At 37.2% G+C, this 19559-nt stretch overlaps 1 protein-coding gene across 1 annotated transcript; it reads right to left on the reverse strand.

Annotated features, from left to right (window-relative positions):
• Positions 1-11499: 11499 nt before the first annotated feature.
• On the reverse strand, positions 11500-12066 carry LOC118909581 (keratin-associated protein 8-1). The gene has a single exon (XM_057498281.1). The coding sequence runs from the start codon at positions 12024-12026 to the stop codon at positions 11835-11837; it is 192 nt and encodes a 63-aa protein (XP_057354264.1). The 5' UTR covers positions 12027-12066; the 3' UTR covers positions 11500-11834.
• Between the last annotated feature and the right edge of the window lie 7493 nt (positions 12067-19559).

Genomic DNA, 19559 nt, shown 5'->3' on the forward strand with positions numbered 1-19559 from the left:
CTTATATTGTGATTGTGAATTATTGTGCCCCTTTATCCCCCTCTTCCTCTGCACCCACCTACTCCAATCCCTCCATCTTGATAACCACTAGTAATTTCTGAGTGCCTCTGAGTCTACTGCTGTTTTGTTCCTTCTGTTTTGCTTTGTTTTTATATTCCACAAATAAGTAAAATCATATGGTATTTGTCTTTCTTCACCTGGCTTACTTCACTAAGCATAATACTCTATAGATCCATCCATGTCATTGCAAATGGCAGAATTTATTTTGTTTTTATAGTTGAACAGTATTCCATGTGTATATGTACCACTTCTTTATCCATTCATCTACTTATGGACACTAAGGTTGCTTCCATATCTTGGCTATTGCAAATAGTGCAGTTATAAATAGGGAAGCATATGTCTTTTTGAACCAGGGATTTTGTTTTCTTTGGGTAAATTTCTAGGAGTGGAATTACTGGATCAAATGGTATTTCTATTTTTAGTTTTTTGAAAACCTCCATATTGCTTTCCACAGCAGCTGCACCAATTTACATTCCCATTGGCAGTGTAGGAGGGTTCCCATTTCTCCATATCCTCGCCAACACTTGTTATTTCTTGTGTTTTGTATAGTGACCATCCTAACTGGTGTGAGGTGATATCTCATTATGGTTTTAATTTGCATTTCCCTGACGATCAGTGATGTGGAGTGTCTTTTCATGTGCCTGTTGGCAATTTGCATTTCTTCCTTGGAGAAGTATCTGTTTCAGGTCCTCCACCCATTTTTTCATTGGGTTATTTGTTTTTTGTGTGTTGAGGTGTATGAGTTCTTTATATATTTTGGTTGTTAGCCCCTTTCAGGAGTCATTTATGAATATATCCCCCCATGCCACAGGATGCCCTTTTGTTCTGCTGATGGTGTCCTTTGTTGTATCGAAGCTTTGTAGTTTGATGTAGTCCCACTTGTTCATTTTTTATCTTGTTTCATTTACCTGAAGAGATGTGTCCAGGAAAAACTGTTCATGCTTATACTCAGGAGATTTTTGCCTATGTTTTCTTCTAAGAGGTGTATGGTTTCATGTCTTACATTTAGGTCTTTGATCCATCTTGAGTTTACTTTTATGTATGGAGTCAGAGAGTAATCCAGTTTCATTCTCTTGCATGTAGCTGTCCAGTTTTCCCCACACCATTTATTGAAGAGACTGTCTTCTCCCCCACTGTATATTCATGGTTCCTTTATCATATATTAATTGACCATATATGCATTGGTTTATATCTGGGTTCCCTATTCTGTTTCATTGATCTATAAGTCTGTTCTTGTGCCAGTACAAATACTGTTTTGATTGCTGTAGCTTTGTTTGAATAGCTTGAAGTCAGGGTGCATAATACCCCCAGCTTTGTTCTTCTTTCTTAAGATTGCTTTGACTCTTTGGGGTCATTTGTGGACCCATATGAATTTTAGAATTATTTGTCATAGTTTGTTGAAAAATGCCATTGGTACTTTGATAGGAATTGCACTGAATTTGTAAATTGTTTTACACAGGATAGCCATTTTGACAATATCAATTTTTCCTATCCATGATCATGGGATGGATTTCTATTTATTTGTGTCTTCTTTAATTCCTCCCATCAGTGTCTTATAGTTTTCAGAGGACAGTTCTTTCACCTCCTTGGTTAGGTTTATTTGTAGGTATTTTATTCTTTTTGATGCAATTGTGAATGAAATTATTTTCCTGATTTCTCTTTTTGCTAGTTCATTTTTAGTATATAGGAACTCAACAGGTTTCTGTGTATTTTGTATCCTGCAACTTTGCTGAATCCAGCTATTAGTTCTAATAGCTTTTTTTGGTGGAGTCTTTAGAGTTTTCTATGTTTACTATCATGTCATCTGAAAATAGCGATGGTTTCACTTCCTCCTTACCAATTTGGATGCCTTTTATCTCTTTTTCTTGGCTGATTGCCATGACTAGAACTTCCACTACCATGTAGAATAAAAGTGGTGACAGTGGACATCCATGTCTTCCTGATCTTAGAGGAAAAGCTTTCAGCATTTCACCATTCAGTATGATATTAACTGTAGGTTTATTGAATATGGCTTTCATTATGTTGATGCATGGCCCTCTATACCCATTTTGTTGAGAGTTTTTATCATGAATGGATGTTGAAATTTGTCAAGTGCTTTTTCAGCATCTTTGGAGATGATCATATAGTTTTTATCTTTCTTTTTGTTAATATGGTGTATGATATTGATTGACTTATGAATATTATACTATCCTTGCATCCCTGGAATAAATTTGATGTGGTTATTATGATGGATGATCCTTTTGATGTATTTTGGAATTCAGTTTGCTAATATTTTGTTGAGGATTTTTGTATCTATGTTCAGTGAGGATATTAGGCTATAATTTTCTTTTTTGTAGTGTCTGGTTTTGGTATTAGAGTGATAATGGCCCTGTAGAATGGGTTTGGAAGTATTCCCTCCTCTTCTATTTTTTGGAATACTTTAAGAAGAGTAGGTATTATGTCTTCTTTAAATGTTTGGTAGAATTATCTATGAGCTACAAGAAGATATGTCAAAGAAATAATCTTCCCAGGTTTTCTTCCGCCTGCTACTTCTATAGCTTTTCTTCTTCCTACCTAATCACAACCTTTAAATAGAACTCGTGCCACATGTCGAATTTACCGAGTATCATAATTCTTCCAAGTGGTCAAGACACCTCAAGACAAATGCTGGGCATAGAAGCCACAGGGCATAAATATGCAAAGAAGTAAAAAGCTAACCTTTTCAAACAATAAGGCTTCTCTCTCACTTACCAACTTAACATTTCCCTGTATGGCCCCGGAAGATGACTGGTTAGCCAGAGACGGGTAAGATTCCTCAAGGGAGGAACAACCTAAGACAGGCAGAGTCGCAGGGGGCCATCTGGTGAGAAAATGGGGAGCAGCAGAGGTGAGGCTTAGAACCTCACCCCCCCGTTCTGAGAGAAATCTTCTGCATACATGGATGTTTTATTGCCCTTGTCTAGCTTGGATTAACACATAGTCTACAGGCACACACCTGATCATCTACATTTGCTCTCTTACAACACTAAACTCTGTTTTCTACCTTTATCTTGTATCTACCTACCACTTCAGCATTTTATTAAAAATAATAATAATAGAGAAATGTGGTATCCACATATAAATCAAGTTTAAAAATCAAATGAATATTCATATTTGAACTGTTTATAGTTCATAATGCATGAACAAAACTGAAAGCTTCTGTGATGACTGCCCTTGCACTGTTCACCATGTAACTTATTCACTATGTAAGAATTTGTTCTCCATGTAAGAACTTGTTCGTTATGCATCAGAAGATTGGAGACTGACGAAAATTAGGCTTGGGGTGGATTAATGATTGTGCATTGAGTATTGACCCCCCTATACAGAAATTTATTGTTGTTAACAACTATTTGATCAATAAATATGAGAGATGCCCTCACATACAAAATATATATATATATATATAAACAGACTTCCAATTGTAAAATAAATAAGTAACCGGGATGTAATGTATAGCATAAGGAATATAGTCAAAATATTGTAATAACTTGGTATGGTGATAGCTGGTACCTAGAATTATCATGTATATAAATGTTGAATCACTGTGTTGTACACCTGAAACTAATGTAATGTAATACTGTGTGTCAACTACCCTTCAATTAAAAAAAAAAATAAAGAATTATCTATGAGGCCATCTAGTCCTAGATTTTCATTTTTATTGGGAGTTTTTTGATTACCAGTTCAATTTAATTACTAGTAATCAATCTGTTCAGATTTTCTCTTTCTTCCTGTGTCAGTCTTGGAAGATTGTACATTTCTAGGAATTTATCCATTTCTTCTAGGTTGTCTAATCTATTGACATGTAAGTTTTCATAGAATTCTCTTACACTTCTTTGAATTTCTGTGGGGTCAGTTGTAACTTCTCCCTTTTCATTTCTGATTTTGTTTATTTGTGTACCCTTTTTCTTTGCAAGTCTGGCTAGGGGGTTATCAATTTTGATAACAAGCTCTTGGTTTCATTGATTTTTTTCTATTGTTTTCTTAGCCTCTATTTTATTTATTTCCTCTCTGATCTTTATTATGTCCCTCCTTCTACTAATTTTGAGCTTTGTTTTTCTTTTTCTACCTCCTTTATTTGTAGGGTTAGATTGTTTACTTCAGATTGTTCTTATTTCTTGAGGTAGGCCTCTTAGAACTACTACTTCCCTCTTAGAACTGCTTTTGCTGCATACCACATATTTTGAACCATGTGTTTCTTTTTTCATTTGTCTCCAATGTTGTTTGATTTCCTTTTATCTGTTTCTTGATCCATTGATTATTTAAAGGCATGTTGTTTAGCCTCCACATGTTTGTGTTTGTTTCAGTTTTTTTTTTTCTTGTAATTGATTTCTAGTTTCATACTGCTGTGGTCTGAAAAGATGCTTGATACAATTTCAATGTTCTGAAATTTTTTGAGACTTGTTTTTGTGTCCTAATATGTGATCTACTTTGGAGAATATTCCATGTCCACTTGGAGAAAAATGTGTATCCTGTTGCGTTTGGGTAGAATGTTCTGTAAATATCTGTTAGGTTCATCTGGTCTAATGTGTCATACAACACCTCGATTTCCTTTTTTATATTCTTCCTGCATGACCTATACATTGAGGTAAGTGGGGTGTTAAATTCTCTTACTATTGTGCTGCTTTCAATTTCTCTCCTAAGGTCTGTAAGTATTTGGTTTATATATTGGGAACTCTTATGTTGGGTGCATAGATACATTTTGTTGCTGTGTTCTCTTGTTGGATGGATCCCTTTATCATTATGTAATGTCATTATTTTGTTGTTGTTGTTACTTGTTTGTTTTGAAGTCTGTTTTGTCCAAGTATTGCAGCTCCAACTTTTTTTTCATCCCTGTTCACAGGGATATGTTTTTCTCCCCCTTCAGTTTCAGTTTGTGAGTGTCTTCAGGTCTGATGTGAATTTCTTGTGGGAAAAAAGTAGGTGGGTCTTTTTTTTATTCATTCAGTCACTCTGTGTCTTTTGATTGGAGCATTTAGGCTATTTACACTTAAAGTAACTATTGATATGTAAGTACTTATTGCCATTTTGTTTAATGGCTGGTTGTTGTTCAATATTTCCTTGTCATTTTTCTTGTTCTTCTCTGAAACTTTCTTCCTCGCTTGCTCTCTTCTCTTGTGTTTTGTGACTTTCTTTAGTGTTATGGTTGGGTTACCTTCTCTTTCATTTTTGTCTATCATAAGTTTTTGATATGTGGTTACCATAGTACTCTCCTATGACATACTATGAATATAACAATCTGTAATAAGCTGGTGGTCACTTAAGTTCAAGCATATTCCAACAGCTCTACATTTATTAATTCCCCTCCTCCCTGTATTATGTATATAATATCTTATTTTACACCTTTGTATTATGTGATTTCCTTAACTAACTTTTAGATGTACTTGCTTTTGTTACTTTTGTCTTTTTGAGCTTCACAGTAGTTTTCAAGTAATTGATCTTACTACCTCTGCTATATGTTTTGCTTTACCAGTGGAAATTTTTCCCTTTCTTGTATTTCTTGCTCCTGTTTAGGGTTTTTTCTCTTCCTTTTAAAGAAGTCCTAACATTTCTTGTAAGGCTGCTTTAGTAGTGGTGAACTCTTTTAACTTATGTTGATCTGTAAAGCTTTTTATCTCACCTTCAATTCTGAATGATAACTTTGCTGGGTAGAGCATTCTTGGTTGGAGGGGTTTTTTTCCTTTCAGCACCTTGACTATATTATGCCTCTCTCTTCTGGCCTATAAAGTTTCTGAAGAAAAAAATCAGATCAGCTGATAACCTTTTGGGGTTTCCCTTATATATAGTGCAATGCTTTTCTCTTATTGCTTTTAAGATTCTCTTTGATCTTTGACATTTTGATTAGGATGTGTTTTGGTGTGGACCTCCTTGGGTTCGTTTTTTTTTCTTTTTTTTTTGGCACTTTCTGTGCTTCCTGGACCTAGTAGACCATTTCCTTCTTCAGATTAAGGAAGTTTCAACTGTTATAGTTTCAAATAAATTTTCTGTTTCCTTCTCTCTCTCTTCTCCTGGTACTCCTAGATGAGGATGTTAGGACATTTGATGCTGTCCCAGAGCTCTCTTATCCTACTCTCATTTTAATTATTTCTTCCTTCTGCTGTTTAGCTTGAGTGCTTTCCATTACTTTATCTTCCACGTTGCTGATCCCATCTTCTTCATCCTCTAGTCTGCTATTCGTTCCTTCCTGTGTATTTTTTTATTTCATCTGTTGAATTCTTTATCTCTGCTTGGTTCTTTTAGACTTTCTGTCTCTTTGCTGAGGTCTGCCTTGAGTTCTGCTATTATTTTCTCAGTCCAGTGAGCACCTTTATAACCATTGCTTTAAACTCTTTATCAGGTAGATTGGTTAACACCATTTCATTTTGGTTTTTTTCTGGAGTTTTTTTCTTGTACTGTCATTTGAAGCATATTCTTGTCTCCTCATTTTGTATGACTTTCTGTGCTTAGTTTTATGAATTAGTTGAAAGGGCTCACTCTCCTAGTCTTGAGGATTGACCTTGCATAGGAGAGTCCCCTCTGTAGGCGGCATGTGCAGCATGGTTTTGGCAAGCTTGAGGCAGAGTGTGAAATGAGATTTTCCTGGTACTGGGGCACCCAGGATGTGGTCCTGGGAACACGGCCTTGGTGGCCCTTGGAGGGGCTTCTGGGTCAATACCTATGGGTTCTGCAATGGCAGAGGGATGGTGGTGGGCCAGCAGAAGGTCAGAGGCACATACCAGGTAACTCCCAGATTGGCACCAGCTGTGTCCCCCTTGCCTCCTCACACATATGCCCTTGCATGCTCCGGGCCACTTGGAACTGCCCCAGGGACCTACTGCATTGGACATCCACCAGATCCTGCTGTTGGCTTGGTGCAAGGCTCAGTGAACATTCCCCCTTGGCCCCTACATTCTCTGAGATGCTCCCAGGAATTCCCAAGTAGGTACCTGCCAGTCCTTCTCATGGCTGGCATCAGGCACTGTGCATGCATGCATTCCCCTGCAGCCACTGCACACTCTGGGCTGCTTTGGGGAATTCCTTCACCTGTGCCCACTGGGTCCAACTCATGGCCTGGGGTCAGGCCCAGCACACAACTTCCCCACTTTGCTCTGGGGAGTTGCCTCAGTGGCACCAGCCCAAAGATTAGTGCATGCTGTCTGTGAGCTGGGGAGATTTCCAGTCCTGCTGATAGGGGCTAGGCTGGTGGATAACAGCAGGCAACAAGGCAGGACTGCTGGATCACCCCCAGATCCTGCTCTCAGCCACACTAAAATGGGAGGAAGGAGGCAAAAAATAGTTCTGGCCAGCTCCTCTATCCCAGATTGCCTCCAGTGGTTTCCTTGCCAAGTGGCAGATGTTTAGTTCTTAAACTTAGGTACTCTTGCTTATGGTCTAGTTGCACTTTAAACCACTGACTTCTTTCCTATCCCTCAAGGAAGGAAGTCCATACCTGACTTTCCCAGCAATATGTCTTCCCCTCCCCTCTGTCAGTGACAGTGCTGGGGTTAGGGTTCCTATGTGTCTATCTCTCCTGCTCTTTTGAGGGTTTTTTTATTTACTCTTTCTGTCCCTCATTGTACAGAAGGTGTTCACTTTGGTCTCCATTCTTCTTTAGGGTGAAATACTCTGTGTGTAGTGTAGATTTGGTATGTAGATGGAAGGTGGATTCAGGCTCTCTCTACTTCATCATCTCCCATGTGGAATCCTCCATATTTTCTATCAAAGTTAGGTTGGAAAAGTCTTTGGAATTTTAAACCTCTTCTGTGAATCAGATGTTTAGGTATAAATTAGTACTCTTATACTCAGCTACAACTAATGAATCATTCCTTGTGAGCAATCAATAAATTGGAGAGCCTGGCAACTACAACAGAGGGTTAGGAGAGTGGACAGAAAGCCTGAAACCAGGTTTCAGATGTTAGTGAAAGACACAAGAGTATTTTTTATACATAAAACGTGCAAATGTTGAAAACAAATCTTTAAAGTCACTTGTAATGTGCAAAATCCCTCCCTTATGGAGATAAGTTGGTTATGGAAACAAGTCATTAAGAAAACAGTAAGCAAAGTAGAAATAACACTGCACTCTAGATTCAAGTGAAGGTTATGCAATGTGATCCTGTCAGTGCAACATTTATTCACAGACTCATAACTCAAGAAAATACTTCATGGCATTCTCTAGCTGTGTCTTTCTTCCAAGAATTACTCTGAACCACTCTATAATGTAGGTTCTATAAAGATATATAAAATATCTCTATCTTTCTCAAAGATTCTCCTGTAGATACTATGTCCTTAATACTCAAATCACCTTTCTCAGTCTACAGGCTCTATTTCTCAGTACACAGGCTCAAATACATGTAGCTTAGTTTTTCAGATAATTAAGATAATTAATTATTTAAGTAGGAAATAAAAACAATACTTTTCTTCATGTTGTGACCCACTGAAATGAATCCAAGTCATGAAATGCACAGACATCAGGCTTCTAACACACAAATGATATAAATTATAGTTACAATAAGTTAGCAAATCGTTGTTTAACATCGTTTTCATGTTTATTGCAGAAATTTGTCAGTCAATCCAGTCATATCCATTGAGTCTCTACTATGTGCAAAATACTACATATGGCTCAGCTCAATACCACACCTGATCTACAATCAGAAATAATTGCCTAACAATTCTCCACAGACCACAGATGAACGTGAGTGTTGCATCAAATGTTTTCTTCTACTCTTCTTTCACTTTATTCATAAAATGTTATTTATTATGTTTTCATTTTTATGAATCATATATAAATATGGATGAAACATCCTAGCTCCTAGATTCAAAATAAATGGAGGAAGCTGAAAAGGATGTGAAATGAAAATGAAAAAAAAGAGTCCTGTGATTGTTCCAAATTGGTGGCACAAAGGTAAATTATGGAGGTTTTTTTTAAAAAAAATACAGCTTCCCAGACCCCCTGGAAGACCTTCCCATCAGAATTTCAAAGGGTGGGATCTGAGAACAGGCATTTTTAAAAAACCGTAGTTAATGGAAGTGAATTACAGATAAAAATCACTGAATGACACCAAGTAATGTAGAACATTTTCATATTACATAGAAAAATATGAGTTAGTAAAGTCATTCAGTAATATGTGTTTTCATTTAAACAGAGCATGGCTTCGGAGCCTTCATCCCCAGTGCTGTAGTTGAAAGGTGCCAGGTACAGATACTGTACTTCAATGTAACCTTTGGGGACATAAAGGACTCCTTCCTCTACCCTTATCTTGTTGAGATGGAATCAGTTTTCCTTTATCAGGACTCAGTTGCCTGGACACAAATTAATTAACCAATTAATGTGTGTGTGCATCTGTGTGTCTGCATGTAATGGCCTAAAAGAGTCCTGCTTAAAGTCTGGACCTCAGATCACCTGAACTAGAATACTGGGAATGCTTCTAAAAACCTTATATTTCTGGCTCATCCTTGCTGTTGCTAATGACAGGATTTCCCCCTTTTAGAGGCTGAATAGTATTCCATTGTACGTATGCCTTTTTTTTTTTTCTATTCATCTCTCCACAGACACTTAGGTTGTTTCATATCTTAGCTACTGTGAATAATGCTGCAGTGAACATGGGGGTGCAGGTATCTCTTCAAGATAATGATTTTATTTCACTTGGGTGTATACCCAAAAGAGAGATTGCTGTATCATAAGGTAATTCTATTTTTTAACTTTTTGAGACACTCGATGCTGTGTTTCATAGCAGCTGAACCAATTTATACTCCCATCAGGTTCCCATAGGGTTCCTTCTTCACCACATCCTCACCAACAGTTGTTACCTCTTATCTTCTTGATTACAGCCATTCTAACAGGTGTGAGGTGAAATGTCCTGTGGTTTTGATTTGTATTTCCCTGATGATTAGTAATGTTGAGCACCTTTTCATATACTTGAGAAAAAAGCTAACTATATGAGGTAAATTATGTTAATAAGCTTGACTGTGGGAATCATTTCACAATGTATACACATATCAAAACATCCTGTTGTACTCCTTAAATAAATACAATTTTTATTTGTCAATTACACCTCAGTTAAGCTGGAAAAAAATTCAGGTTTCTGTACCTTACCTCAGATTTACCAAGTCAGAATTCCTAGGAGTGAAACATAAGAATTTACACTTTGAGCCAGTCACACAAATGATTCTCCTACATATCAAAATTTCAGAAACAGTGGATTCGATTCTCTGAGGTCTCTTCAAAGCCAAATTGTATACAACACAATCCTCATTCTAGAGCAGTGAAATAGACATCTTGTAATTTCAATATGATCATCTAATCTTGAAAAATCCCTCTTTTCTTTCCCTGTTTTGTTCTAACCTGTTTGTTTGAGTAAATTAAAATTCTCAGCATGAATTAACATGCAGCCTCCAGAAAGTGTCAAACTGGATATTTTATTGGCTATAACAATAGCCTACTGGAAAAGAATCTACTAAGTAAATACCCTTGAACAAAATGTTTGTAGAATTTTTTAGAAGATATCTCTTGAGTGAAAAGTAGTGGAGAAAATACTCTCTTCTAAAATGATCTCTCCAAATAGCCTTTACATTTTTAGCTACAAGGTGAATCATTTGCAATAAAGCAATGTACAGATATCCAATACAGCAGCAAGCTTAAGCCAAATCCTGCTGTCACCAAGAAATATTTGCACTATACATAAAATGCTTTCAACAGGAGGACTGAGACATCTTTGATTTGACTAGTAAAAGGAATATTGCTTTCTTCTCTAAAGGAACAGAGAAAGGCTGATATATCTTGAGATATACTTCCTCATCTAGGAAAAAATATTTCCTTTTTTCCTCAGGTCTATGAAAAGGTGCTCATATCTTTTAAGAGTAAAACTCACTATCTGGTATTGATTCTACAAAGATTAAGAAGCTTTCTATAGTTTTTTCAAACCTAGTACTTCTAAGCTGTAAAGTAGACATGTTAGACGGTTTGATGTAGGGGATTTATCCCATTCCCTAAAAGACTTTCAGAATCCCAAATACACCTGTAATTTTATTCTTTTGATACCCGACAATTTTTAAATAGGGAACATGGTATTTTATTCTATTATCATTAGTCCCTGGAAAAGGGAATACAGTGGGTTTCATTTGCACTAATAAGGAAATAATTGATGTCTCCCAATGTTGGGTTTTCTTGAGGAATGACAGGAATGGTGAGATGAGACACCAAGCAATGAATGGTGTGCTTCTGGGCCAAGGTTTGCAGGTGGGTATCATATAGTTAAGGGAAGGTTAAGATAGATTTTTTTCATGACAAGCAGACCCCTCTTGCCTGCTTATCCCCCAAGATTAAGGATTATTTGCTTTCTCACAGCTTCTAACACCCATGTGAGAAAAATTAACCCACTTCCCTCCCCACTCAATGCAACAGAAAACATACGCACACCAAAAAGGGAAACCACTCCAGTGAGAGGATTATGCTGGTTGAGACAAGTTTATTGAGAATTTGACACACACATCCACAACTTTGTCATGAGAAGAGTCTGAGCACAGTGAAACCTTCAGAAGACATGCATGGTTGGGTGTCAAGCCTCTGAAAATGTCCCAACAAAGGTCATCCAGGGAAGGTGGCTGGAGGCAGCATCTGGTTTTTCATTTTCTTCTCTCGGGACTCTGGTGCTAGGTCTGAAAAGCAGCATTGAGGAGGTTGATGAACAAGTGAAGACTAAAGGTGTAAATAATGGAGGGACCTAGAAGGGTGCCTTTCATCCTTGGGAGAGAAGATTCTATGCCTCAGGAATTCCAGCAAATCAATAGAGAGCAAATGGCCAGTATCTTCTGTAGCCATAAGCCCCACAGCCGTTGTAGCCATAGCCAAGTCCATAGCCCACTGGGGAGTAGGTGCTGCCGTAACCACAGCCAACACTGTACCCCAGTGGGTAGCCGTAGCTACCCCAGTAGCATCCTGGGAAGGCAGCACCGGAGAAGTCGTTGTAGTACATGGTGTCAGGAGTGGAGGGCTTCGGTAGCAGGAGGATGTGTTTCCTCTGAATGATGGATTCCCTAGTGCCAGGACTTACTTTATATACCCTGGCTGTGGGGTGTGGTGAGAGACACAAGGCCCTCATTTTCATTCCTGACACCAATTTGCATTACAAAAAGCTCATTAATTTGTTTTCCTTTTACTGAAGATATCTTTACAGTTGCTTAGGAAAGCTCTCATGTGACAGGACATGGGATTCCTTCAAATAAAGTGTGTGCCTTCATAAAAATGTATTGCAGTGACTTCAAAGCACTAGGTCTTAGAGACCTTAAACATAGTTCTCTGCAAGCGGGCTTTATAAAACCAAGTAATATTCTTAGGTTGGTACCTGTTAATCAGTCCTCTTTCTTTCTGAATTTCTACAACACATGGTTGGAGTTCAACAAATAAGTGTTCAGCAAGGTAGTAAATGAAACAGTAAATGCATAGTGAGTCCATCTAAAAATTGAAATGTTTTTAGTATTCACTTAACTAAAGAATAATCTTCTTGGTAGTATGCAAGACAAATGCCACCAGGCACATGACAATGACTCCTATTTTTCTCCATCTATAGCTACCCTGTTTAGAAGATTGGTTAAAACTTTAATCTTAATTATAATTCCCACCTGGACTATACCTAATATCACATTTCTAGACAACTGTCAGAACTAATAATCTTACAAATGTAAATACATAAATAAATGTAGTTTGTGGATTAGTTCTAGGAATAAATTGTGGACCAAATATGATTTGTTGGTCTGACACATGTTTGAAAATAAATGTTGAAAATAGTAATAAGTTAAAAAACACAAAAATCAATGGGAAATTTCATTCTAAAATATATGATTTTTTTCCACTAGATCTAGTAAAACCAGTTTATCCGACAAATGTGATGATCTTGTGAAGGTGACTATATTACATCAACATTTTACTTCCTACAGCCCAGGATAGGGAAGGAAAGTCATTCCTCTCTAAGCAGAAATTTAGTTCCCAAATATAAATTGATCAAAACTCCATTGCGTCATGCAAGACCTAGTAAATTATTCTCCGAGACCTGCGTTGAGATTCTCCAGAATGAAATTAAGTAGAAAACTTACAGAAAATACAGCAGAGGAGGGCACATGGTACAGAACTAGAAAGGCACAAAGCTGAAAGGAAGCATTCTTAGAAAGCCATAGGATGAATATGTATTATATATTAGCCCCCAAATTTTTGCTTTAAATTCCAAAGGAAACTTTTCTCTCTGTGACCAGAAGCTAAGACATAAATCCCTGGGAGCACATGGAAGTCACAGGTTGAATCCAAGGTCAAGATGAGATACTTGGAAATATACAAAACTGTGTCAGTGTTCTAACCACTCATTGATTACTTATGGAAGAGGCTTTTTTGAACATATGCAGGGCTGTCTCACCAACCTTCTTCATGAATAATGCTCTATGACCTCCTAATGATTCAGCATTCAAAACTCAAACACTTCATGTGACTTATAGCTAAATAAGGCCAGGAAATTAAAATTAGCCTTGCTCGCCAAATATAAAGATAGCAACAGCAGATCCTTCCCTAAAACTCATAGAATGATTCACATTATAGTTCTACCATCACCACATTGCTCTGCTCCATAAAGAAAAGCTAGTAACATTTGGAAAAAAGAAAAGTTAAACAGAAAATAGCATGATACAATGGGAAAAAAAAAGATTTGAATTAATTCCAAAGTTCAATTATGATGGTCTCTGTAAACAGTTGCTCTCCCAGTGCCTACCCAATCTGAATGAAATGCTAGTTTTGTACACCAAGACACAATATCCAACTCTGTATCTGAGTAGTAATGGTGAATAAAAATTAAAATACATCCTCATTTAAAATTAAGCCCTTTGTTCAGAGAACATCCTGAATTTTCTCTAGCAATTCTACCGAAGACCCTAAAACAAGAAAAGTTTAGGGAAATACACTGTTTGTTAACAAGCCATTTAAAATCAAAAAGTTATTAACTAGTTTAATCCTACATTGGGCCTATGAAAGCTTTATTCTGACATACGTTTATCTAAGGGGCATCTAGGTTTAATAGAGCCTAAAGTTTATACAATGTTAAGAACTCTCCTTATGAAAAAGAATACAAAATACAAATACTAAATAATACAAAAAAAAGCATTTGTTAAAATGCTAAAGGAACTCACAAAAAATTAAACACTAACAAAAATTATGCAGGCTACAAAATCCTGGAAAAAAATTTATTACTTAACCACCTGACACACATCTGTGATACTTTTTCCACTGATGCTCTGGCTCCATCCTTTCAAAATGTTTTCTCCGTCACTACTCATCCCCCATTGGATGCTATGGGACAAATTCACACCAAGATGTGAACTCTAGTCCTGCAAACTTCACATCACCGATTCCAGGTGAACTGGGAGAGTAGGTGGTAGAGAATTCCCGGGAGCCATCACCACTCGAGGATGGATGGAAATAGCCTACTTAGATCCAGAAGTGACTGCAAACCACATCACTATATTGTCCATATCCAAATAAAATGTATCTCCTACTCAACTTCTCATTAGCCAGATCCCAGAAAGGTCTGTGGCCTCTCCAGTGTCTCCCAACATGAGGGGACGTGTGCTCACAGGGCCCCCAGGTGGAAATCAGCAGCAGTCGAAACCAATTGCAGTTAAAATGTCTTACTTTTGTGAGTTTCTCAAAAAAAAAAAAGTCATATGACATGGAAATTAGAAAAAGAGAAAAGTATTAGGGTCTCACATACAAACTGACATAATATTGGACTAACCATGGCTGGATATTTATGGGCTTAAGTAAGGTTCATGACTCTTTAATTTTAGTAACAATCTTGAGATGTTATCTAATAGATTTGATTTCTCCTTTAATAATTCCTTGACTTCAAATAAGGTCTGACATGAATAAATATAGGGAAAAAACTTGTTCTTTGATTTGCTACAAAGGAGCAAGAAATGTATTGTGTCCAGATCTTAGAAATAGAGTCAATTCCAGCTGCACAATAAAGCCATTCTTATCAGCTTCAAATATGAAGTTTTCAGCTTTCAATATATAGGAAATGAGAGAGAAATGATAAGCCCATGCTTTAGATGAGTTTTAGACTATATATCAGTCACAACTTTATAATACAAAAGTTATCTGCCATTCATCTTCTCAAAAATTTTATTCTTACAGACATTTATTGAGCATCTACTATGTTCCAAACATGCTTTTAGGTGCTAGAAATCTAAAGATGAAGGAGAAATGAAAATTAAATGGAAAATGATAAATAAATGAAAATACAATGTTATACATGCTCTACCCTCAGGATCCACATAGCCCTCTGTAGGCTTTAGGGTGAAGGAGAGAGTGGACAGTTCTACCAGAAGTAGGGGGGTAGTTTAAAATGAGTGTAAAGTGCTGAAGAAAAAGGGGACACCTTATAGCCAGCCTTAATAACCAGAGTTGATGTGATGTGACTTATGATCATGGGCAACTTTGCTTCCCAGGGGACATTTGACATGTCTGTCGTGACTGGGGGTATGTTGCTCAGCTTCTAATGGGTAGGAGCACAGGTCTGCACTGCACCACCACCACGCCAGCAACCTCTCACCCCAAAGACCCATCCAGCCCAAAGTGTCAATAAGGCCTAGGGCCAGAAACACCACTTTAAATACAAGATCATGTGCAGTCACGTATGGTTGCCAGACCCCAGAGTGTCACATGTTAGGGCCAGAACTTGCTGACCAAGTCTTGGGGCCAACTTAAAACACAACTTCAATACCTGGTTACTCAGAGCTTTGGGGGCTAAACCACATTTGTGAGGCTCCTTGGTTATTTGTCAGAGCAAGCATCTAATTAACAAAGCTTGCTATTTGATGTAGAACTCATGTGGTTTTCTTAAGAAACAACGTGACACCACAGCAGCACCTGGGTGTGTAATAGGCCCACTGACTCTTATCAGAAATACCTCACGTGTGTTTCACAACTGACATGAAAGAGTCATTCCAAAGAAGGCATGTTTTTGCTGTAAGCTTTTACTCACCAGTGGGATAAGAAAGTCATTTTTAACACCTACCCTCTATTTTTTAGTAATGCTAACAGAGGAGCTGAGGTCTACTTCTTATGTCACAAATGGAGAGTTAGAACCAGAAGTGGAAATGTGTACAAATGTAAAGCATAGCACCCACCTGCAAGCTGAGTTAGTTGAAGGTTAAAGGATAAAAATCATGGTCTGCTGTGTTACCTCCGTGCTAAGACAGACTCACTGATGAGAGGAAGCATGGCACTTCAACTGATTTACTCATTGCTTTGCCCTTTGAAAGGCCTGAAGTCATGCCCTTCTGATGACCTTAAAAATAATTTCATAGTACTGCCAAATAACAAATAATGGCAAGCTCAATCTACTGAAAACACCATTTCTTCAAAGACTTTGCTGACCAAAAACTAAGTATAAAAATAAATACATTTAATTTCTAAAGATTAGGACCTGTATCCCAAAGACTTCATCTTTAAATTTAAGGTTGTTCGTTAGGAAAGGTTTGTAAATTCTGAAATTGCAGACAAGTGCATTCAACATAGACATTTCAAAATGGGAATAATGAGGCACACTTGTAAAGCAGATTACTAGCAGGGGAGGATGATCAGAAAGGGAAGAAAAAAGAGCAGGACCCTGTAGTGCAAACACCATTGTCAGAGACAATGTCAGAAGCCTCAGAGGCAGGTCCCTGGAAAGGAATTGGTGTCTGAGGAGGAATAGACAACTATACTCAACACATTCAGGAGTCTTACAGAATATCCTAAGAGGCCTCTGCCCGGCAGGCTTTAGAAGCAAGAAATTTTTTGATTTATCTAATAGAAAGCTCTCCCAATACAATTTTAAATGCTTTTCCTCTTTCCTCAATAGAAATGAAAAACATAAACTGGTTTTTCTGTAACAATAAATATAGAGCAAAAGCATAGGAAAAATAATTTTTGACAAAACCTTACTTTTTTGCTGGAAATGTTCATACCGTTTCAGCCACCTTTATAAATCAAGAATAAGGTGTACCTCCCCTTCTACTCCCTTTGGGATAAGGATCAGCAGGACTGGGCCGGAGCTCAAACTTTACATGCACACAAATCGCTTGAGAATCTTGTAAAAGCGCAGGTATAATTTGGTGAAAGCTGAGCCTAAGATTCAGTATTTTGAATAAGATCCCAGATGATGTCAGTGTTTCTTGTCTGCTGACCATATGTTAGGCAGCAAGGGGATTAGACTTTTTCTCTAAGGTTTTAAATCATTACATTAATTCCACAAATATTTACCAAGTGCCTAAGATACAATGCTGGTGATATACCATGGTGATATACCATAGAAAAGATATGGTGCTTGTCCTCAAGGAGCTTATCACATACACACTATTGTGAGAGACTCAGACCTGTCAATTAGTGATGGTAACAAAGATAAACAGCAGCCCAGACAGCACTAATGTTAAGCCAGAACATTCCCTACATCCATATACAATCACCAGAACTTCAAATAAGATGAAATCCATCTGGCAGTTTCCTGGGATGGAGAAGACTTTTTGAAGGATTTGTGCATTCACTGGATGAAGAAGAGAACAGAAGGAGCAAAGAACTAAGGAAGGTCCCCCTGAAGGAGAAGGAAGCATGTTAAGGACAGAAAGGGAATGAACTAGAGAAGTCACTAGTCTTGTGAGCTATTAATTGATCTTTTCTTGAAATCTTTAAGTAACCAAAAAAAAAACCAAAGAACTTGTGAAAGAAAGTCATATTATTAGAGTTGAATTTTGAGAGATAATTATGTCTGCTGTATGGAAGATGGTTTGGAGATTGGCTGGCAGACTGGACAGTAATGCAAGCAAGAAATGATAAGGGTACAAATTGAAGCAGAAATATTAGAAGTGAAGACTGACACTATGTCTTAGAGATAATGAGGAGGGAAAATTTGAGGACTTTGTATCAAGATAAATAATGGTGTCAAGATAAAAAATTTATTTAGCAAGCTTGTGAAAATACTGGAGAGTCAGCAAACCCATAGTTAATGTTCTGTGTCCGTTATCAGTGGTATGAGAGGAATCAGAAGACCTCAGCTCAATACTTTGGCTGCAGTCTCAGTTTTCCCACTGGGTGAATATTTACCCACTTGGGAAAATTGCTTAATTTTCACTAATTTCCTCATGATACCTATCTCCCAAGATACTTGTTAGAATTAAATAAAATTCAGTGCTGACAAACATGTGGATGAAAGGGAACACCTGCGCACTGCTGGTGAGAATCTAAATTGGTGCAGCCACTATGGAAAATAGTATGGAGGTTCCTCAAAAAATGAAAAATGGAACTACCTTGTGATCTAGCAACTCCACTTCTGGATATGTATCTAAAGGAATTAAAAACACGAACATGAAAAGATACCAGCACCCCTGTGTTCACTGCAGCATTATTTACAGTAGCAAAGACATAGAAGCAACTTAAGCGCCCATCAATGAATAAGGAAAATATGACACACACACCCTGGAATATTATTCAGCAATAAAAAATAAAAAAGTCTTGTCATTTGCAGTAACATGGATGGAACATTATGCTGAGTGAAATAAGTGAAATAAGACAGAAAAAGACAAATACCATGTGATCTCACTTATATGTAGAATCTGGAAAAAACAAAACAAAACAAAAAACAAAAACTGAACTCATAGGTGCAGAGAACAGACTGGTGGTTGCCAGAGGCAGGCTGCAGGGTGAGCAAAATGGGTGAAGGAGGTCAAAAGGTAACAAACTTCCAGTTATAAATAAGTTCTGGGGACATAATGTACAGACAGCATGGTGGCTATAGTTAATAATACTCTATTGTATATTTGAAAGTTGCTAGGAGAGTAAATCTTAAAAGTTCTCATCACACGAAAAAATTATAGCTATGTATAGTGATAGACGTCCACACTTAACTGTGGTGATCATTTTGCCATATATACAAATGAATCATGTTGTGTGCCTGAAACTAATAATGCTATTTGTCAAAGTTATCTCATTGAGAAAAGAATTAAATAGAATTCTATGGAAATATCTTGTAAACTGTAAATGACTGTAAATATAAGGTATAATTATTAATGGCATAAGAGGAATATTAAGCAAGAATATTTCTGGGAAAGAGTTGTATGACTTTAAAAGTGCTACATAACTAGGTTAGCATAGAGAGATGGACTTAGAGCCAGACCCTCCTAGATGGCTATATCTTGGTATTTTTCTTTACAAATAAATGATATTGCTCAAATTATTGAACTTTTTGATACTGATTTCCTCTTCAGTAATATGGTAGAAAATGAAGCCTGCCTCAAAAAGCTGTTATGCAAATGAATAGTGAAATGTTCTATTGTGGTATCTGCCCCATAGTTACTGCAAGAGAGAGAAAAGTTATTGTACTTACTGCCTTCTTGCCCCTCTTTAAATTGTTTATATTTTTTAGGTTCAAAATCGCAGAAAGACCTATCAGACCTATACAGATTTTCTCTTCCCTTTCCCCACAACCCAT

Source organism: Manis pentadactyla, chromosome 1 (genome assembly GCF_030020395.1).
Source record: "Manis pentadactyla isolate mManPen7 chromosome 1, mManPen7.hap1, whole genome shotgun sequence".
Lineage (NCBI taxonomy): Eukaryota > Metazoa > Chordata > Mammalia > Pholidota > Manidae > Manis > Manis pentadactyla.